This window comes from Ylistrum balloti, unplaced genomic scaffold (genome assembly GCF_031769215.1).
Source record: "Ylistrum balloti isolate Yb309-2 unplaced genomic scaffold, AGI_CSIRO_Ybal_v1 Utg370204, whole genome shotgun sequence".
In the NCBI taxonomy this organism is placed as follows: domain Eukaryota; kingdom Metazoa; phylum Mollusca; class Bivalvia; order Pectinida; family Pectinidae; genus Ylistrum; species Ylistrum balloti.
Window position 1 is genome coordinate 372478 of NW_026782177.1, and position 22674 is coordinate 395151.

The 22674-nt window shown below is 34.8% G+C and overlaps 1 protein-coding gene across 1 annotated transcript in view; it reads left to right on the forward strand.

Annotated features, from left to right (window-relative positions):
* LOC132551540 (neuron navigator 2-like) overlaps positions 1 to 15619 on the forward strand; it is a 149096-nt gene extending 133477 nt beyond the window's left edge. Inside the window, 12 exon segments of the mRNA XM_060215692.1 lie at positions 1146 to 1324; positions 3071 to 3218; positions 4152 to 4376; positions 4541 to 4702; positions 5169 to 5258; positions 5620 to 5788; positions 5912 to 6083; positions 6489 to 6704; positions 7139 to 7407; positions 7775 to 7893; positions 8378 to 8593; positions 10454 to 15619. Coding sequence (XP_060071675.1) covers positions 1146 to 1324; positions 3071 to 3218; positions 4152 to 4376; positions 4541 to 4702; positions 5169 to 5258; positions 5620 to 5788; positions 5912 to 6083; positions 6489 to 6704; positions 7139 to 7407; positions 7775 to 7893; positions 8378 to 8593; positions 10454 to 10588 — 2100 coding nt within the window. The 3' untranslated portion in view covers positions 10589 to 15619.
* The last annotated feature ends 7055 nt before the right edge of the window (positions 15620 to 22674 follow it).

The window sequence follows — 22674 nt, forward strand, 5'->3', positions numbered from 1 at the left end:
TTAAAATGGTTTTTGAAAACTGAAAAAATATTATCAGTTAGGTAGATCTCTAAAAGCATAAAAGAAAAAGTGTTATGAAATCTATAGATTTAGCATTGTCAGTCCTGAGGTGATATTACATGCTCACAAGTCAATGAAGGGTATTAACATTTATCATAGTATCAGATAAGATATAAACAAAAGCTGTTTCGTCATCCTGTAATAAGCCCACCTACAAATATTTCTCTTCAGTAAAAATATAAACAAATGCTGTTTTGTCATCCTGTGGTAAGCCCACCTACAGATATTGCTGTTCGATAAAATATAAACAAATACTGTTTCGTCATCCTGTAATAAGCCCACCCACAAATATTGCTGTTCAGAATAATAGAGAAATGCTGTGTCTGTACTAAGCCCACTCCTCTGCTTATGAGTAAGGGAAAATAGTCCAATTGGCTTATTGCAAGGAAGATAAGATACACAAAACATGCAGATGAGAAAATGGCATTCTGTAGATAAAGACTGTAAGTTCATCAAGTTTAAAGCATTTTTCTATGTTATAGGTTGGTGCCATCAGTCTGTCCTTCATGTGAAAGATGGTCTTTTTATGGAAAGAAAAATTAATCAAATCTCTTGTACAACCTTGCTTTGTCATTTAACAAAAGATAGAATTAAGAAAAAAAAATCAATATTCTACCAGTTGAAACCCTTATGAAGATTTTTATCCTGTGTCAGGATACATGTGTTTTAAGATTGTTTACAATCTAGCTCACAGAGAAATCAATGAGGCCCATTGTTACGTAAAACTGATGTTCACTGGGGTTTTGTCACAAAACAATGACTTTTCATTGCTGAAAATCAATAATAGTAAACATTACAACCTATAAACACTGAAACTTTTTATTCTTAGAATTTATGCCATAATCTGATCTACTACTTTCCATATAAGGAATTAATTTTCATAAAATATACTCAGTGATGTATAAGAAGATAAGTAAATTTTCTTTTTAAAAAATGTAAATGAGTTTCTAAATTTTACAGTGTTCATTAGGTAGCCCATATATCTATGCCTATAGTATGTATATACTGAAAATGAAAACTGACAACATTGTAAGTATATATTTCGCAGATAGAAGAGATGAAATGACTTCTTGTTTCATTTACAGTTACGGAGTTCATTCAGTAAAGCATTTTCACGGAAGAAGAATCGGAACGGTTCCATGTCTGATTGTGAACTGGATAGCACAAGTTTCCGTTCAAATATGTCTGCTCCAAACTCTCCATTGTTGCAGGTCCACATGCCTAATGGCTCTGGACTCATTAAGGGATCCCACTCCTCGTCAGCGTATGTATTCCTCAGGAATAACAAATAAAGGAAAACCTGTCTACAGAGACTGCCCAATATAGAGAGTAAAACATTGTCTGATTGAGAGGTTGTCATTACAAACAAGTGGTCTCTATACACAGGTCTTTGTACACAGTGGTCATTATACACAGGTCTCTGTACACATTGGTCATTATACACAGGTCTTTGTACACAGTGGTCATTATACACATGCTCTAAACAGATGGTCACTTAACACAGATGGTCTTTGTAAACAGGTGCTCTCCTGGATAGCCTGTTTTCATACCAAATTTGTAATGGAATCATCCACCATTAAATGATGGAAACCTTTAGTAAACAAAAAATGTGGAATGTTCCAAATATAAATGGTTACTTCACAAACTCATTACAATTTGTGCTGTTTTTCACAGGAATTCTAGTAACTTCATGGCACATTTATCAATTGCTTGCATTTCAATAAAATATAAACGAACAAAGCTGTCCTCAAATAAGATGACAGTGATGCTGTGGTAGTGATATAGGTGATAGTTACTATACAAAGGATGACAGTGATGTTGTGGTAGTGATATAGGTGATAGTTACTATACAAAGGATGACAGTGATGTTGTGGTAGTGATATAGGTGATAGTTACTATACAAAGGATGACAGTGATGCTGTGGTAGTGATATAGGTGATAGTTACTATACAAAGGATGACAGTGATGCTGTGGTAGTGATATAGGTGATAGTTACTATACAAAGGATGACAGTGATGCTGTGGTAGTGATATAGGTGATAGTTACTATACAAAGGATGACAGTGATGCTGTGGTAGTGATATAGGTGATAGTTACTATACAAAGGATGACAGTGATGCTGTGGTAGTGATATAGGTGATAGTTACTATACAAAGGATGACAGTGATGCTGTGGTAGTGATATAGGTGATAGTTACTATACAAAGGATGACAGTGATGCTGTGGTAGTGATATAGGTGATAGTTACTATACAAAGGATGACAGTGATGCTGTGGTAGTGATATAGGTGATAGTTAGTGGTAGTGATATAGGTGATAGTTACTATACAAAGGATGACAGTGATGCTGTGGTAGTGATATAGGTGATAGTTACTATACAAAGGATGACAGTGATGCTGTGGTAGTGATATAGGTGATAGTTAGTGGTAGTGATATAGGTGATAGTTACTATACAAAGGATGACAGTGATGCTGTGGTAGTGATATAGGTGATAGTTAGTGGTAGTGATATAGGTGATAGTTACTATACAAAGGATGACAGTGATGCTGTGGTAGTGATATAGGTGATAGTTACTATACAAAGGATGACAGTGATGCTGTGGTAGTGATATAGGTGATAGTTAGTGGTAGTGATATAGGTGATAGTTACTATACAAAGGATGACAGTGATGCTGTGGTAGTGATATAGGTGATAGTTACTATACAAAGGATGACAGTGATGCTGTGGTAGTGATATAGGTGATAGTTACTATACAAAAGATGACAGTGATGCTGTGGTAGTGATATAGGTGATAGTTACTATACAAAGGATGACAGTGATGCTGTGGTAGTGATATAGGTGATAGTTACTATACAAAGGATGACAGTGATGCTGTGGTAGTGATATAGGTGATAGTTACTATACAAAGGATGACAGTGATGTTGTGGTAGTGATATAGGTGATAGTTACTATACAAAGGATGTGTTCATCGTATTTGTATCTGTACTAATGTTGTTGTTTTTTATCAACACAGATTGTACGAGGCAGAAGATATGGGATCAGTATTAGAATTAAGAAAACAGTTACGTGATAAAGACATGAAACTGACAGATATCCGACTGGAGGCGCTGTCGTCTGCTCACCAGTTGGAACAACTGCGCGAAACAATGACAAAAATGAAGGTAAAATTTTGTTGAGAAATAAGGACATCATTATGGTGAATGACTCAGGTTTTGCCTGAAGGGGAAAATGTTCAACACCATACAGGATTTTGTAAATAGTATTTTGATCTGGCAATATTACCAATATTTAGGGTGTCTTGTGGAAGATATTAACTAGTACACTCCAACAACACTTATCTACAATTGTGTTGGCACTTTCCTCTAGAAAACTACACATGTCATCGATTCTATTTGGAAAGAGCAGTTGAATTTATGTTGTCAGAACATCGTATATACTTGGTTGCATTGATATATCAACAGTTTAACTTGGCCGTTTTGTTTATGTTAGTGGCTCATCTATGTCCATAGACAAGATATAGAATATAACTATGTAGGCAGCTCCAATAGAAACCAGTGGCAATTCAGTGATTTGGTGGCAAAGTTAGGACGAGGGTGAGCTGACTTCAGTCTATATACATAAATACGGCAGACTCGCAATCATGGTAGGGGATGTTTCGCACAAGACATTCGTCTGTCCATATCAGCACCCTCGTCACAACAAATGCTTCTATTTAAGTCTCCAATGGTCCTAGAAAGCCAACTAAGGCGGTAGGGAGTGTAATGTGATGAAGAGTTTATGTAAATTTTATTGGGTTTACGTCTGTTGCCAGAAGAAAGTGAACACCCCAGTGGAACTAATTGTGCACCTTAGCTTGTTAAAGACAGCTTATATATACTGATGGATGACCAAGAAGTTTAAATTGAGGGTTGTCTGCAGTGGGGAATGGAGTTTTATCATAGCATCCTCCGTTTTAAGTCCAACTTGAAAATAAATTCGGTTTGAAATACAACAGAAATGGTGTTGGTGTTTTAATTGTCTCGTGTAATGTGGAACTATAGAGCTATTTTATACATTGATTTCAAGTTTTATATATTTCTTCTTCTTTTTCGCAGTCTGAAATGGGTGCCTTGAAAGCGGATAATGATAGATTACAACGAATGATGTCTGCAAGAAATTTGAACACATCCCAGAATTCCCTAGCCCACACACGAGCAGGAAGTAACAGTGATACACTTGAAAGGTCGCTGAGCATGCAAGAACAGCCTAGTTTAGGTATATATACCTTTGTATTGATAATAATTGTTCAATTAGCTACAATTGTAATTAATGGAAAAAATGTTAAATATTATAACATTGATTAAGATATTGGCAAAAACTACTGTCCATCGTCCTTGTGGCTGTAGGGGAAAAATTTGAATGTTATCAAATTCTAACAAATATATAGATTCTGAAAATGAGATAATTTTTTTCCCCCGAGTCTTAACATGACTGAATTTATAAGGGGATTTAGCTATGAGGGTTTTATTTTACTAATTTGTTTACAGAAATGTTGCTAGCAGAGACTCCGGACCGAGAGGGCAAGAGGGTTACTATTATGGTGTATCTTGGCTCAAATCCTGACCCGATGCGAATGGGAGTGGAGGTAATTTCTCTCAGTCAATGCGTATATTTATTTCAATATTGTTGATGTGATATTGCTTTTGCTATTGTGATATCATATACTGTGTTATCTAAGTTAAAAAATATCGGGGTCTTTTCATATTCAAATTTCCCATAATTCTTGAAATATTAAGACGATAAAGATGACACCACAGATAGATGTGATTTCAGTGATGACTTTTATGCATGTCTGGGATACACTGCAGACTGCTACTCACACACAGACATTTCTACTTACAATTTATCATCTCTCATATAAATGGTTTTACAGATTTTTTGAATTCAGTTAAGTCAGCCGTATGGATCCCAACGGCTTTCTGACTAGAAATCTTCTTTAGTGTGAGAGGAGAAAAAATATCCATCAAAAATGCAAAAACATCAGTTCTTACTTCTGTCTTGTTTTTGAGCATAATATAAGTCTTTTGTGTATTCTGTATTTATTTATTTTATTTTATTTTTTTTTTTTCCAGAAACCTGCAGAAGTATTGATTGGTTCATTATCGGTCAGTGGAAAGACAAAATGGGATATTCTAGACAACATCGTTAGAAAGATATTAAAGGTAAATAAAAGATAAACACTGATTATTTCAGTGTTAATGTAGTTACTGTACATTTATTATCCTCTGTCGAGGTCAACGCAAATATTTATCAACCTTAATTTGTATCAGGTCAATATCATCAGTACTGGTTGGATTTAAGATATTTTTGTCTTTGTGTATAATGTATCATTCAAGGAAACATCATGTATTTGATTTTAATTTTGTTGACGTTCTTTTGAAAATAAGGAATGGTGCTTGCCATATAAAGCCAAGGGTTTTTGCATCACATGTTCATGAGAGAATATTGGATGATAATTCTAAATTTGTTTTGAATTTTCATTTCAAAATATAATGTTTCATATTTCAATTATTTCTTTTTCAGGAGTATGTGTTACGGGTAGATCCTGTTACAAACTTAGGTTTGAGTGCAGAGAGTGTTTGTATGTACCATATAGGGGAGATAATCCGAACCAAAAATGCTGATTTACCAGAATTATTACCCGTGGGCTACCTGGTCGGAGACACAATGCAAATAGGAATATGTCTCAAAGGTATAATTGCAAAAACTAAAAATGCTGAAAAATTATTGAGTGAATGAACAATTTTCAATTTTTTTTATTTTCCAACAATGATGTTCCTCTGTTTACTTGACCTGGGTTGACCTTTGTTTCCAGGTACAAAACAGAACAGCGTGGACTCCTTAGCATTTGAGACATTAATCCCGAAGTCTATTGTACAGAGGTATGTGTCACTGCTCCTGGAACACCGCCGAATCATTCTTTGTGGGCCGAGTGGAACCGGAAAGACATACCTGGCACAGAAACTGGCGGAACACCTGGTACTCAGGTGAGATTGTTTATAAATAACAGATTAATGATTCATTTAATCTGTTTTATTAAGATAGAGATCAGAAAGTTTCAATGTTTTTCAGTAACATCAGTCGACATTGATGTGATGCTAATTTCTGTGTCTATATGTGTGATCTTGCTGTTTCATGTAAAACAAATGTACTGTTGAAAAAAAAAAAGGAAAAAACTGTATAAATATGGCTTAATTTTCCCAACTACAATTTAGCTTCATTTATCCAGCCAACTCATTTTCATTCTGAAAGAACTATTAGTCATTTCCCACTTCAGGGAAGGGAAAGGGGTTGGCAAGTTTTCCACAATTCTTATTGATGGGTAGAGTGAGACCTTTGCTATACTGAGAGTAAAAGCCTCGGACTCGGAACATGTTTGTTTTGTACCTCAGGTCTGGGAAGGAACTGACTGCTGGTTCAGTCGCAACCTTCAACGTCGACCACAAGTCTGCCAAGGAACTAAGGCAGTACCTCTCTAACATCGCTGACCAGTGTGAGAATTCTAGCGTGGGAGAATTGCCGAGCGTCATTATTCTTGATAACCTCCATCATGTTGGTTCTCTTGGGGAGGTCTTCAATGGCTTTCTCTCCGTCAAGTACCAGAAATGGTGAGGCTTACAGAATTTAATTTTGTGCTTTCATAACAATATTTTACATAACCTTTGATGTTATGGAAGAGCCTCATTGTCGTGGCAGTATTTTTATAAGACAACTGAAAATGTAGGAATTCTTATTTTCTAATTCTTTTATAAATTAATCAGTAGATAATTGATTATTTAATATAACTAATATAGATTTATTGTGTGAACATACAATATGAAAGACAGAAAAAAAAAATTATTGTTTGCAGTTTTTAATCAAACTGATGAAGAATTTAATAACGTGTGAATTTGTTTTGAGATGCCATAGGGTGAAATATCACTAGGGTCATATTTAGAGTCTTACATGTCTTGATTATTTCATCTTGATTATGAAACTATTTTTATTTTATTTGATGAAAGTTGAATGAAAAAAATAAAACCATGAACTCTTTTGTTCTCAGTCCATACATCATTGGTACAATGAATCAGGCGACGTGTTCCACTACCAACCTACAGCTCCACCACAATTTCCGCTGGGTTCTTTGTGCCAATCACATGGAACCGGTCAAAGGTTTCCTGGGCCGTTATCTCCGAAGGAAGTTGGTCGAGGCAGAAGTACGAACAAGTATCAGGAACAACGACCTCAACAAAATCATCGATTGGATCCCGAAAGTCTGGCTCCACCTGAACAAGTTCCTGGAGACGCACAGCTCATCTGATGTCACGATAGGTGAGTATTGATTTAAAGATTTAATTTTTTTGGTCAGAGATTATTCTAATACACTGTATATATGGAGATCAATTTCTCTTTCTTTTGTTTGGTTTATAGAACTGACAAAATTCCTTTCATGTGAGAGATTCTATAAAATTTATTTGCTGGATTCAATTCTTTATTTTTTTATTAACATTTTCCCTTCCTTACTTAAAAGTGATTGACTTTCATTGGTCGTGTTTTTGTTAATTCTGTTTTGTTTAACACTGATGGATTTTCATTCTAGTATGGTCTGAGTTCACTTTGTACACTAAACTCTTACCTTCTGACCAACTCATTATACAGAAAACTTGTAGTAATGGATTAAAATTTGTGTGAATTCCAGGACCAAGACTGTTCCTCTCCTGCCCCATGGAGATCCCTGGCTCCAAGATCTGGTTCACAGACCTTTGGAATTACTCCATCATACCGTACATGTTGGAGGCAGTGAGGGAGGGGCTACAGGTATTGTATATTACAGGGGGAGGGGCTACAGGTATTGTATATTACAGGGGGAGGGGCTACAGGTATTGTATATTACAGGGGAAGGGGTCACAGGTATTGTATATTACAGGGGGAGGGGCTACAGGTATTGTTGATTTCAGGGCTGTTAATTTCAAAGGGAACGGTTTACTGAGGGAGGAGTTTATAGTTATTATGAATATCAGAAAGGAGGGACTGTATATATTGTGGATATTATTGAGAGGGAATGTAATATTGGAAATTCCAAATAGGGTAGATTGTCTTTGGGCTATGCCAAGCTACTAGTACCTGAGAGAGGAAAAGACAGCATTTCTTTGTAAACTGTTCCTCTAGCTGTTTTATCCAACTGAATATTAAAATTTCAAAACAGTTAAAGGAAAAATAAGACAAAGTATTCAAATTTATTACTCTTTTACATACAATTTGAAATTTTTCATCTAACCATGACCATGTATTTATTTTTAAGGTTTATGGCCGACGTGCTCCATGGGAGGACCCCACAGACTGGGTCCTGGAGACTTATCCATGGGCCACTGCTAAAGATGAAGACCCCGCCTTACTGCGGATCCGTCCGGAGGATGTCGGTTACGACACACAGGGGGTAATTTCCGCGGGAAACAGCCCACAGCCACAAAAGGCAAAAACCCTGGAAATGAAGCCAACAGGAAACGGAGATCCATTGGTCAGTGATGTTTAGTAGTCCCACGTGACTGTCTGTTTCCGAGTCGTCCGTTGTTAGAGTTGTCTTTCCCTGTTGTCCTGGTAGAACTGATCCGTTTATAATTTTTCTTTTATTTTTGTCTCAATTAATTAAAGTTTAATCAAGTGTTTTTTATGTCACCTAGTTTTCCCTTGTTATCACAATCCACCATCAACAATTACACATGCACCTAAATGTTTCGTATTGTTCTGTTTCACGTCTAGTTGAGAAATTGATGTTGCACTTACATCGTGCATGACTGCATGATCAGCATGATCTGTTTTTGGCAAATTTTTGTTTTCGATGTTTAGAATTTATTAGATAGTTATTTATAGAATTCTAAATGTTTGTGCTAAAAATAGAATGGATTGCATCGTGTAGGTATGAAACCCAATGTCAGTGGATCAAACAAATTTTAATATCAATTTTCTCAATTTATCCTGGAAAATTTTCAACAACTTTAAAGATTAACATGATTCAGACAGTGTAATGATAAGAAGAAATCTTTATTTCATCATTAAGAAGGGGTTATTTAAAAAAAAAATTGTAAGACATTTTCAATATAACCAAAAGAAACCAGATTATTTGATATAAACAGATAAACAGACATTGGGTTACAAATAATGAATCCTTGAGATGTATGATTTTGTTCCTTAAAGACAACAAGAAATGGAAAAAAAAAATCAAAAATATGTAACAGAGGTCGTTATATACTTCAAAGCCTCTGCTAAAATTCGAACTCAGGACCTCTGGCTTACTAGTCTGACACTTAACCCACCATCTAAAGAGAAGTTCTATTTAGCTGAGAGGTGTAATGCAGCTAGTATTCACCAGAGTTAGAAATCTATAAAAACATGGCAAGTAACAGTATTATAATATGGAAAACATTTCTATGTCAAACTTGACATTGTTCGTGCATTCAATATTTTATTATTTAGGCTGTCAAGGATTCATTGTGAATTCATTATCAGAGGAAATATGTTTAAATTGTAGGAAGATAACTCTTGCATATTCCCATCAACCCCAATGTGTTTCCTATGTAGCCTTCCTGTTACAGAGTTATTGCCCTTGATCCCAGTTCCACAAGGCTATGCATGCCAATTCATTCATACTATCCTAGTCAAGATGAAATACCGTGAAACAAAATGAATAACTGAAGAAATCAACAGTTTGTCGTTTAAATAATAAATATCTAAGTAAACATATACAGTCAGTTAAAATATTCACCGTCACTTTTCCTAGAGATGTATATTCTATAATCATGTAACAATATATGCTAATTCACAGATTTATTCAGATAAATTTGCACACACAAAATTAACTTATATGTCAAATAGTGTTGCTTTGTCCTGGTCAAAGTCTGTAAACTTAGCAACTGTCAAATTACACATAAATTAACATCTACTTAATATTCAATGTTTTGTTATCAAGTGGAATTTGTTTTGTTTAAATGTAAATTATATTGTGTTTCTACTCACCTAACTAAAACGAGTATCTATTAAAATATTTAAGCAAGTCAAATACTTTCAATTTTTACTCCTTTTGAAAAGATAATGGTTTAAGAAGTTGCACTTATCAAATGAAATCTATATCTTGACAAAATAGTTATAGATATGATTAAATAAACCATCCTGATTGAATTCAAAATAGATTTAGGAAGGAATAAAACCTTTAACATATATTTATTCAAATACATTTTTTAAAAAAATTAAAAGTAGACAAGAAAATTTTACATTGGCAAGGAGTTTCATCTAAAACCACTTTTAAATGGAATTTCATCAGATTGTCCAACTCACACTAAGAATGCTGGCTAAAGTGCATAATTACCTCCCCTTATTTCAGCTTAACATGATCATGCGCCTGCAGGAAGCTGCTAATGGTTCGAGCAGCGCTCAAAGCCAGGATAGTGACTCGACAAGTCTGGACAGCTTTAGTAGCCACGACATTTCCACGTCAAGTGTCGAGTCCGCTCTGTGAATGCCACGTCATGTGTGACATTGTTACTGTGTCATGTGATTCCTACCGACCAATCATAACTCTACCTGACATCCCTGCATTGTCCTGTTTATAACAATCCGTCGGTAGCCGCCTTTTGTCATAACTACTTTAACATGGTGCTAATCTTAGACATCTTATCAACTTATTACGTGATATTCTCTCCAAGGCCAAAATGGAAGCATGCAATGACGTCATAAGTTGGCATATGACATTTTATCATTACAGTGTGTTTTACTTCTTGAAGAAGAGGATGCTGAAATCCAGTGATAGGAGTTTTGTGTAGTTATGTCTGAATTAGGCATTAAATGTCTAACAGATAGCCTACAATAATGACTTCAAGGTGTTCCAGTATTCTATATTGAGGGAAATCTTTTAAATTCTTGTATGAATCCAAAACTGTTTGTTGTAATTAATTCTTGAAGTTATTTTACATTTTTTGTTTTAACTGTTAACTTCACTGAAATATTCCTTAGATATGCTGACTTCACAAGAATATTAGAACACCTTTGATGTCATTAATAAAGTATATTTTTTTTCTTTGTTTACGTTTTGAATTATTGATGTTTTTTCTGATTAGTTTACTGTATGATGTTGGTTGCTTTTGTTGCGTGCAATTTTTAAATTTTTCTTTTCATTTGTGTAGTGATACCTAAAAGTGATATGGCATGATTGATTGTCTCCCTTGCATGGGTGGTGTGCTGTCCTACCATAAATGTTGTAAAATTATGTTGATATCATATTAAAGTGGCGATCCATTTAAGTAGATTACCTAGACAGGAAGAAATATGTTTAAATTAAACAATGTTATTAAAGAACTGTTGCCACAGTATAGAAAAAACCAGGGACAGCAAACAGTTCTGTCATGTTTAATTAACAAACTTATCATATTGGACAATATCGATATATTTTTACTAATTATATAAAGTGATCTTAGCTAGAAGTTATCAAATGTTTTTGATCAGACTCGGATATGAATCCATTGTTATTCTGATTTTTATAAGCAATCGTTAAATACAAGTTTGACCTTTGTGAGTGGTTCCGATAAAGATGTCTCTCTGTGTGACAGGTCCCTCCACAGCAACTCAATCAGGACGGAGACGCGTGAATCTCGGACATAAAGTGGGCCAAGGGACATAATTCAGAATGTTCTAAGGGACATAACTCAGTGTACAAATGAAAGAGCTTATCTCAAATGAGAGAGAATATAACTGAGGGTCAAGACTGTTTGCCTGAAAGAAACATTTCATTGCATTGGTCAATGCTACGAGGCATAAGAACAGAAGTATATAGCATGGTTCTAGTCCAAAAAATAACCAGTTCATGAATTAATCGGAAACAGTTTACCAGGAAAATTTATATCAAAGTTCAAATGTCATGGAGTGAAAGTATTGTCATATCCTACATGTCCATTTCATAACCAGAATAACTGCTTTTACATAAATAAGTGTTACTTAGGAATTGCCTACAATCAGGTTAACCTTTGACCCAATGTATTGGGTGTAAAGGTTAGGTTAATATATGTTTAGTTCATGAATATGTATGAGCTGTTCAATGAACTCTTCATGACCTTGACCCTGATACCTTGGTGTGTTTGTTTAAGAGCTTTAGAGCCCCTTTAGTGGAGGTTTACATCATCTTCGTATTTCGAAGCAGAAGGTGAAAGACATTCATAGGCTGAAGGTGAGAAAATAGTTAGGCTGTAGATATAAATAGACTAAACATTATCAAACATCCATGTTGCAAAAGAAGTTACGATATCGTGTACGAATGTTGTCATCTTTTCCCACCATATTCTCAATATTGAATTCGATATTGTCTACCCGATTTGTGCACAGCATTTGTATGATCACACGGCCTTCGCAATTATTGTCCGCTATCAACATTGTATAGCCGAGTATCTGTTGATTGGTCAGTCATATCAATATCAAATTTATACAAACAATTGAAATGAAATAATACTTCGCAAAATATCGATAAGCAAACTTGAAATATTTTGTCAAAGATTTTACGTTTAAAATGAATGAAGAAATATGTGGGAAGTATTTTAAGAATAAAAGGAATTTAGAATGTATTACAGAAACTGATTAATCAACAGATATGGATCTTCCCTTTTATTCGATCGCTTACGGTAACAGCAATTTAATGCCAATGTCAGGTTGAAGGTTTGATGTTTGTATATGCTTAATCAGGGCCTGTCAAGCTGAGTGTTAAACAAGTCTTGATTGGGTTCTCATTTGTGCAATATGCTTTATCAGGGTCAGAATGTTATGGCCCTAAACGTGCAATATGCTTCTTTTTTTTTTAAATGTTTTTTCTATTTGTGATACAGCACCTGTTTCATCAACAGCTGATTTCGAATTCCTTTTTTGGAATTTTCCTACAAGGGGGGCTTAACAGCCACTGCAACTGTTCTGGTCATAACTTTGGACCAATAAATTTCATTTTTTTTTCTTTTTAATCATAATTCTTGATAGACTTATAAAAGCAGTTTGAACTTCACTATCATAGACCAATACATGTCACCCTTTGTGGACTAGTAGTGTGAATTGATGCAGATCTAGATGGTCCAGATTTTATCTTTAGTGGTGATGTGGCATGCATATGGAGCGGTTTTAATGGCTGTATTCTCAAGCTTATTTACTGTGTTATATACTGTGTGGTATTGGGAACGCTCTAGTAAATCAAACAGTGTTATTTTTTCTTATATCTTTTAAGTTTGGTTTTTGTTTTAACTTGTACCTTCACAGATCAAAGAAAATTCAAACCACAATGATCTTAATACTGCTGACAGATTTCAGGAAATTTCAAATATAATCAAACCAGAAATTTTTAAAATAAATTAAGTATATGTTTTTGTTGAAACATTTTATTAAAAGATTTTTGCATTTTTCCATTTAATGATCATGCTAGTTCATTGATTTAAAAAAGGAAAAGGATCAGTTTCCATGGCAACCATTTATTTGTTACATGTGGGCGTGGAAATTGGAATAAAATGTTGTTTGCTGGATGTCAAGGGAAAGGCAATAAGCAATACATTTTAATCCAATTAAAATTAAGAGATTAAAAGCAACCAATCAGATTGATTGAAATTGACATATTCTGTGGATAGAATTTAAATGTGGATAAAAATTCAAGGTTATTAAATGATATCTGTAATGTTTTAAAAAAAATGTATCTTTTTGAAATTGTTAACATGCTTATCGATGGAATTAGCAGATACATTTCAGTTGATGGTGATGGAAATGTTTTATCCAATGGAAAAATAGGAGAGAGACAATGGATATTTTATCCAATGGAAATGTTTGTTATATACTAGTGTGATTTATGAATCTAGTCACTGAAGTTTCTTATACTTATTAGGATTGGCTGACGTGTGACTGAAAATATTTAAGTGTATGAGAGTGATTGTGATGTTTTACGGCGTGTTTTGTCTGGCATACTTTTGTGTGTTTTCTTAAACACACAATAAAAGCACAATTTATTGAAATTGTTATGTATTTAAATCACTTTACCGTGTATAAACTTTTAAGATGTACATTATTTGTAAAAAAAAAAATAAAAATTAGAGTGTTGAAGATTCAAAGTCTATCCATTGTGACAGCCCCCTATTGTTACGCAGTGTTACCCATGTTGAAGGATATCAATTCTCTGGTACCAGATAGTGCTAGCTTGACTATTTATAAAGCACTTGCCAGTTGCTATGGACAGCAACTATTTAATGAGAAAAATAGGAAGGTCATTTTCATTAAAATATTGGCACTTATTGCCAGACATTCAACCAGGAGGAGTTTTGTGTTTCAATTTTTTTTATATAACATTACATGATTATTATCAATGACATACCATTAAAAGAAATATTTATTTTCATCCAATTCTACTGCTGAATATTGTATTTGATTATCTTAAAATTTGATTCAAAATGTTCAATTTGTATTGCACAAGACTCAGTTCAATTTTTAGAGTTCTCATGCTCAGTATCATTTCATATCCCCTGGATGTGAATCTACATTTTCATTTTGATGTGAAAATCTTGACATCATCTTTGCATTATAACTTTTGAGTTGTATTTATGTCTGTGATGAAGAGTTTGTTCATTTCAACTTAATTGTTATGTGTATGTTTCAAGACAATATCATTTTATCAAGATTAATGCAAATCAGAAGAATTTTAATTTGTATCAAATCTTTCTTTATTAAGCAGTATTATAACTAGATATGATTAGTATCTTCCTTGAAATATTATATTTGGATACGTTCATTATTCAAGACAAAGTCTGGTTTACAAGAAAGTAACAAAAAATTAAATATAAGATATTGAAGAAGTTGTCCAAGAGAGACAACTTATAAAGAAAGAAATCTGAGGTGCTACAGAGTGTTCAAGTATCAAGTCTAGCAAAGAAGTATACAGAAAAAATGACAGTTTCACACAGTTATCTTTGTAGTAAAGGAGTGAAAGTGTTGGAGCTCAAATGTGAAATATCCCTTTGTACATAAGAATATCCCCATTTTTTTATTATTATTATTATTATATAATTAACATTAATTAATTCTTTAGAGAGTTGCTGAGAAGATATTGTATGTGTTAAGTAAAGCAACTGATTTATAACAGAATAAACTGATATTTAACACTGAAATCAACATGGTAAATCTATTTCAATTTCTGTCTCGTCTTTTTTTAAAAAGAAACGATAGAAAAAATATTTACCAGTTTGGTATTGATCAGAGATATTTGTTTTTACCCAAGGAACTGTAGAAATATTATTTATGTCAGTCAAGAAATGGAAATCTTTACTCTGTAATAATTGGACAGTGAAATATTAGACTCAAATGGGTTTTCCATGGTAGAAATTGCGGAATGCAATAGATGTAAGAAATTTTCTACCATGCTGTGTCATGTTTATTACTGGTAAGTATCAGTTGAAAGTGGGGTCAGTTTTTCTTTTGTAATAAAATAGAAAATTATGGATGATTTTCCATAGTTCAATAAAAAATATTTATTTTAAAAAAATTACATTGGCTTGATTTTGTTTATCATTTGAGCTAAAAAGAAAAGGAGTTCACTGTCCAATGGTAAGTAAGGAAAGATGATTTGTCAAAACTTCACTTGGCGTTCAAACCACTATGGAACATTTTTAAAGTGTTCAATACACAATTGAACATCATTAATGTATTCAATCCACGTTGAAACCTTGTTAAAGTGTTCTAAATCCATAACGGAACTTCTTTACAGTATGAAATCAACAATGGAACCTTGTTTATAAGTTTTCAATCCACAATGGAACCTCTCTATAGAGTTCAATCGATTGGCAATTGAACCAGCTTAGAATGTTCAATCAATGAATCACAATAGAACCTTCCTAATGTGATCAATCTACATGAGTGGTCAGAATTCTCTGTTCATGTCAGTCAATGGCTTTTGTTTATCTAGTACACCAGATTTAGCTTTCAAACAGAAAACAGTGCAATGAAGATAAAACTTGAGCCCGCAAGGGAGATAATTAAAGTGGTCTTAGCAGGTTATTGCTGTAAAGCGAAATAAAACACCAAACTGTTAAAACATTAAATATCTTACCTATATTTGGGGAAGCTATAGATAAATTGGTAGGCACAGACAGGTGGTAGGTGTAGACAGGTGATATAAGTAGGTGGTAGGTGTAGACAGGTAATATAAGTAGGTGGTAGGTGTAGACAGGTGATATAAGTAGATGGTAGGTGTAGACAGGTGGTATAAGTAGGTTGTAGGTGTAGACAGGTGGTATAAGTAGGTTGTAGGTGTAGACAGGTGATACAAGTAGGTGGTAGGTGTAGACAGGTGGTATAAGTAGATGGTAGGTGTAGACAGGTGGTATAAGTAGGTTGTAGGTGTAGACAGGTGATATAAGTAGGTGGTAGGTGTAGACAGGTGATATAAGTAGATGGTAGGTGTAGACAGGTGATATAAGAAGGTGGTAGGTGTAGACAGGTGATATAAGTAGGTTGTAGGTGTAGACAGGTGGTATAAGTAGGTTGTAGGTGTAGACAGGTGATATAAGTAGGTGGTAGGTGTAGACAGGTGGTATAAGTAGGTTGTAGGTGTAGACAGGTGGTATAAGTAGGTTGTAGGTGTAGACAGGTGATATAAGTAGGTGGTAGGTGTAGACAGGTATAGATAGGTGATATTAGTATAAATGCTGTGACAATTATGTGTAGTTTTAGCACACAGATGGACAGTCACCATTAATTCAGCATGAATAAATGAATATGAAAATAACAATTTATTAACTGTCTGCCAAGATACACAATGCATAAATGAACCAAATAGACACTCAAGTCAGCAAAGTCTCATCTCACAATTAATACAGGCTTTTACTAGTTTCAGCTTGTTTTTTAATCCCCATTAAGCCCAGGATATTTATTTTTACTGAACAGCGGTTCTTTAAATACTTTTGAAATAAAACAAGCAATGCACGTCCTCTCCTAGTCCCCACAAAAGACCTTGACCTTGACCTTACAACTCTGAAACTTGAATTTGTCCTCAGGTTGGTAAGGTCATTACAATAGAATTTCTTATTACACAACCAGTAGCTGATTAGAGTGGATCAAATGACCAGTGTAGAATGTATAAAATTGTAAAGAATCGACCAACGTTTTCACTGTGCTATAATCCTATGTTCACTAAGGTCGAAAATTGTGTAAACAGATTGTAGAAAAAGGGTACACAAGTTGGTAACAATGTAGTGTAGTCAATTCGGCTGCGTTTTGTTTAATACTTGGTCATAGATGTGTGAGAGTCTGTGGCCGCAATCATCCCTGTTTAGTACTGGACCACTGCAGCACATCTAGATTCGTTAACCAGATGCCTGAAAAAGTTATTTCACCTGTCAAAAATATTAAAATTTTCACTGTCAAAGAGATGATTTTACTGTGTGGAATGGCCTGTAAGTGCTGATTTATTCATCTGGGACAAAGAATGTTTTCGCTCTGGTCTAGTGAATTTTTGCCTTCCTCGGATTCGTAGTCTTTCTGATGTTCAGACACCAAGTCTCCTGCCTTTTCTCCGTTATATGATGCGTCATCTGTATAAGGGAGGGGAAGTAACCAGTGTGAACCAGCATTCATGGACTTTTGCATTTAATTCTCCTTTCACAACAATTTAACAGAGATATTGTTAGTGAATTGTCATGAAGGAAGCCAGTAAACGTTATTTCATTGCATTGATGTATATCGTTAACAGTTGTTGCCACAAAGAGGCCTAATCTTTCAAGAAGCAAAATGTTTTGGGTGACGTTGAATCAGTTTTGACGACATTAATTTGTCAGGGATGTGTTGGTGGCTACCTGACTAGTATGTAATCTGGCACGCAATTTTAATACAATCGATCAATTTTTTTTTTTTTTCAATTGTTACATTAAAGCTGATGTTTTCTAGCTAAGCAAATAAAACAAAGGCGATATTCACTGTGTTAATGTTTATTACATTATCTGAAGATTCAAAGCTGAAAAGTGCGGATGAGAATGAATGGGAATTTTCAAGTTTTCCCAACAAAAACGAAAATCAACAGACAGCAGCAATTGTGGAAGAAAAATGTGGTATATGCATGAATGCACGTCATATATAATAACGAACAGATGAAAACTGAGTGAGATTAGTACAAGAGACTTGACAGTCAGGAGGAGTTAAACCAATGTTCGGATCAGGCTAGAACAATCTTCACTATGCTAAAAACTATGTTAAGTAATCCAACCAATGAATTTGCTTTAAATGATTGATGATTATTTATCACCTGTCATTTTTGAGTTTGTGACACACATCACACAAGTCAAGAAGGTCTGGTAAACAATAGGGTCTGTGCGTTACGTGTGTGTCTTAACACCCAGCCAAGCCTGAACAAATATTCTAGTCAATGTCGAACCTCTGGCTTGAGTGGCTAGACAAGACGTTCAGAAACTCTTGTCTGAATTCCGTGAATGACGAATAGGAAACAGGTAGCTCCAATACTGGCCCACACGTTCGAGCAATTGGGACTCTGGCTAAACCCACAGTCTCATTAAAGGTAATTTTGATATCGTCTACACAGATGACTCGCGCCCCAGTGACAAAATGCAAAAATTTTGCCAGTAAGTCGGGAGTAAATCCCCTGATAAGTTGTTTCAGATAGTTCAATATAGTGTTTTCCTGCGTATTGGAGGGTTCGACGTTTAGTAATTTTATGACTTTTCGACGCTCTGGTTCTTTGTCTTTGTAGAGACGTAATAAACTTTCCAGTGTAGGCAAATTTGCCAACAGCCTATTTTTTGCTACTGATGCTATTACATCCAGAGCATACTTCCCTTGCTGTATCAGTTCTGTGTGAGCTATCTGCATGATGACGTCTTTGGTATTTGCACTTGGTACAGCAGAGCAGTCCATACGACCCAGCAAGTCATAAAAGTCCTCTTTGTCGTCGTCTTCTTCAAGAACGCCTTCCAAAGCTTTTTCTACAACAATGCGTTCTTGATCCGTCACATACCTTTTAAAGGAGTCGACAAGGAGTTCTTGTGAGACTACTTGCTCGCCATAGAGCATAGTGATAAAAAACGCCCGTGAAATTTGTATTGGAAAAACTCCCTGATCACAAAATCCCTTCACGAGTATCCGTCCTATTGCTGCCCAATCTTCTTTTTGAAATTTTGGCATAATAGTTGGAATACGTTCTTGTTCTCCTTTTGTCGATGAACCAATAAAGTTTTCCCAAAAACACGTATATGCGTCTCTAGAAACACCCTGCACATCAATGCCCCGTTCGTCCACAAATGTAAATGTAACAGTCTGCTCGATAATTGCCGGATCCTTAAATTTTGCAATCATATCATTTTGGAGCATGGTTCTTCGGATTCTGATATTTCTCCCTGTCAGTATTTGAGGAATTTGAGATCCCGATGGATTTGTAGGTTGCGATTCAGGCAGGATCGTATTTGTAGATTGCGGTTCATGCTGGATCGTATTTGTAGATTGCGGTTCAGGCTGGATCGTATTTGTAGATTGCTGTTCAGACTGGATTGCGGTTGAAGGTTGCGGCCCAGGTAGCACAGGATTTGCAGATAGCGGATCAGGCGGCATTGGCGTATTTGTATGTTGTTGCTCAGACCTAATTTCTGGTTGGGAGACAGGTTCACCAATACGATCAGTAGAAGAAGCCACGGTTGTTGGAGGATCAGCATGTTTTCTTTTACGCCCGGACAATGTTTTTTTAGGTTTGTACGTTGTTGCTGCTGCTGATCGATGTGTAACTTGCTCATGTTTATTCGAATCTAGCATTGGGGGACCAGTTGAATGCATGTGGAACCTCAATCTGCCAGTTATTTTTACAGAATCTGAAAATTTTCCAACTGTCATTCCATCTTTAAGGGGCTTTTGCGTAAAGTCTCGTAAACAGAATGTGCAATCCTCAGCCTTAACATTCCTGCTTGAAATGCCATCCGGAAAATATATTTTTTTTGCTTCCTCTAGCAGATCAGCTTTCGTGCAGGTCTTTATAACAGTCAATTTTCTTGTGCCCCCACCTAGGCATCCTTTTACCTTTACATCGTTATGGATCCATACAAGCTCAACTATCTGAGTCCTTGTTGCATTTTTATTTCGTGTATTTTTGACTGGTTTTTCTATCTCTTTTTCAGAATTTATTTTACAAAATTCAAGAAGATCTATCTGATCCCCCAAACATAAATACTTTGCCAGTTCTCCATGGTCTGGCGACATCTTTGCCACTGTTTCCATGGTTATCTGTAAAATATAAATGAATAAACACTATCAGACACAAGGTCTTATGAAACTTTGGACATTCACATGTTGAATGCGTCCTTAATGTTCAAAACGAAACAGTACATTTTCAACTAAATGTCAGTGATTTCGAATATTTCGTGTGCAAAATTACACTGATGATTCAGTCAAATATGTATCGGACCAAATTGTGACAAAATCTTGCCTACAAAACGATAATGGAATATGCTAAATTGCTAAATTTCCCATTTCGGAAACTGCCCTTCAAGCAGATTCTTCGGTTTATACAAAATCAGTTCCGCTTTCCTAAAGGCTACTATAGACCAAATTTAGACCTAATTTGACCATTAAAATAGAAAAACATTCAAAGAGTTTAGTTTGTTGATTTCCTCCTTTGGAACTCGTTCGTCGAGCCCTAGTAGGGTGACCCCGCCATTTATTAAAACTAAAAATGGTTCCCCATCCCCCAAGGGTGCTTCTGGTTGAAATTGGCTAGTAGTGCCTATAGGAAAGATTGATAGTCAGATCACAGACTAACGATAGACAGACAATAGATACTGCATTAGGCCAAAATGTCCATGTGAGTATTTCCGGAGCTGGTGTGCTAAAAACGTACAAAATCGAACATATTCTGTTCCTTAATTAATAGTGGTTATGTTAAATATACCTTTTCTGCTTTCATTCGCTTTAAGATATCTTCCTGTATTCCTTTTATTTTCAAAAATTCATACATGTCTTTCGCTTCTGCAAAATAGACAAACATAATCTGATATTGATTAGCTCATTAAAAGTTGCATTTTTCCTTTCTTTTCCTTCCTCTGTTCTTAAATACATGAAATTTCAAAATAAAAATAGTCCCATAATCAAATGTTTTCAACCAGGGACCATGATGAGCCTACAAATGAAAGACCCATCCAACACTTATCAAGAAATAATTATAATAATCTTTCGTTGTCAAAATCCAACAACGAAGTGCTGAAAGTCCTGAAACGGAAAACCTTTGATTTGCATTTTAGTCACTAGGAATTGTTAGGAGGTATCTATACAGATCTGAAAACAGCAATGAACCTGCAGCATTTACTTACACCATATGAGTTGTGTAAAACATGTTAATCATCACATTTTTCCTGGCTTTGTTGGTATAAACCTACATTACCAAAGACAAGGTGTAAACATTACCAGGATTTTCTTTTCATAATTTCTTCATGATTTATTTAAGTTCAAATTACTGTTGTCTATGCAATAGCAATCATATATGTGTATATGTAATAAAAAATAGAATTATCTAGGACTTTCAACTCTGCAGATGTTACCTTGAAAAACTCTAAATCTTATGTTTATCATATACATCTACTATATATACTGTATACTACTATATACACAATGTATATGAAACACATACATCAGTATCCTGAAGATGGCTGTCTTATCCAGCATTGATACACACTTGTTACACAAAAAGTGCAATATTACAGAACAAATGTTTGTCAATATACTGAAACCTGATATTAATATAAGATATTAAGTCCAGTTGAATTGAGTTGTATTGCCTTCAAAATAACAATACTATAAAATAAGGCAATCTACAAGTCTGATCCAACCAGTAACTTTTGTATATAGTAATATGACATAATGTACCAAGCGGAGCTGCAACACATTACACTTGTACTACCAAGGAATATCAGATTTTGAAATATTATTCTTTGCACAATAAAAATGAATTTGTTAAGATGTTACTTAATTCCCCCCCCCCCCCCAAAAAAAAAAAAAAAAAATTGACAAATTTGATTTCTCATCCAAGGATGCTTCAGACCAAACCGAGAGTGTCAGTGTGATATGAGTGCATATTATCAATACAGCTTTTATACATCAGGCCCAATATATACTGTGAAAAACTATTATTTCTAATTCTGATCAATCATTTTGAATTGTAAGTTCTCACCTTCATTCAGGATGTCTTTGATTTTTTTTTCTGTTTCATCCACATACCGAGCCACTCTGGGGTTTACTAATTTTAATTTTCCCGTAAAATATTCATAATTTCCTATGGAAACCACCGTAGCTCTCTGAAGGTGCTCGAATAGTTCCATCATAGTGTCAATATTTTCAATATCCCTTCGAGTTAGTGGACAGTCCCTGAACATATTCTTCAAATAATTAATCTCGTTGTTAGTTAAATTTTGGTGGAGATAGAACACCAACTTGTTGTGGGCTTCTATAGCTTCTTCCGCTGATCCTGCTGTTTGGGATGCCATTTTTTAAATAATTTTCAAACCTGAAAAATATAAGAGTATCAATGAAACTAATGAATGCTCTGCGAAAACAACT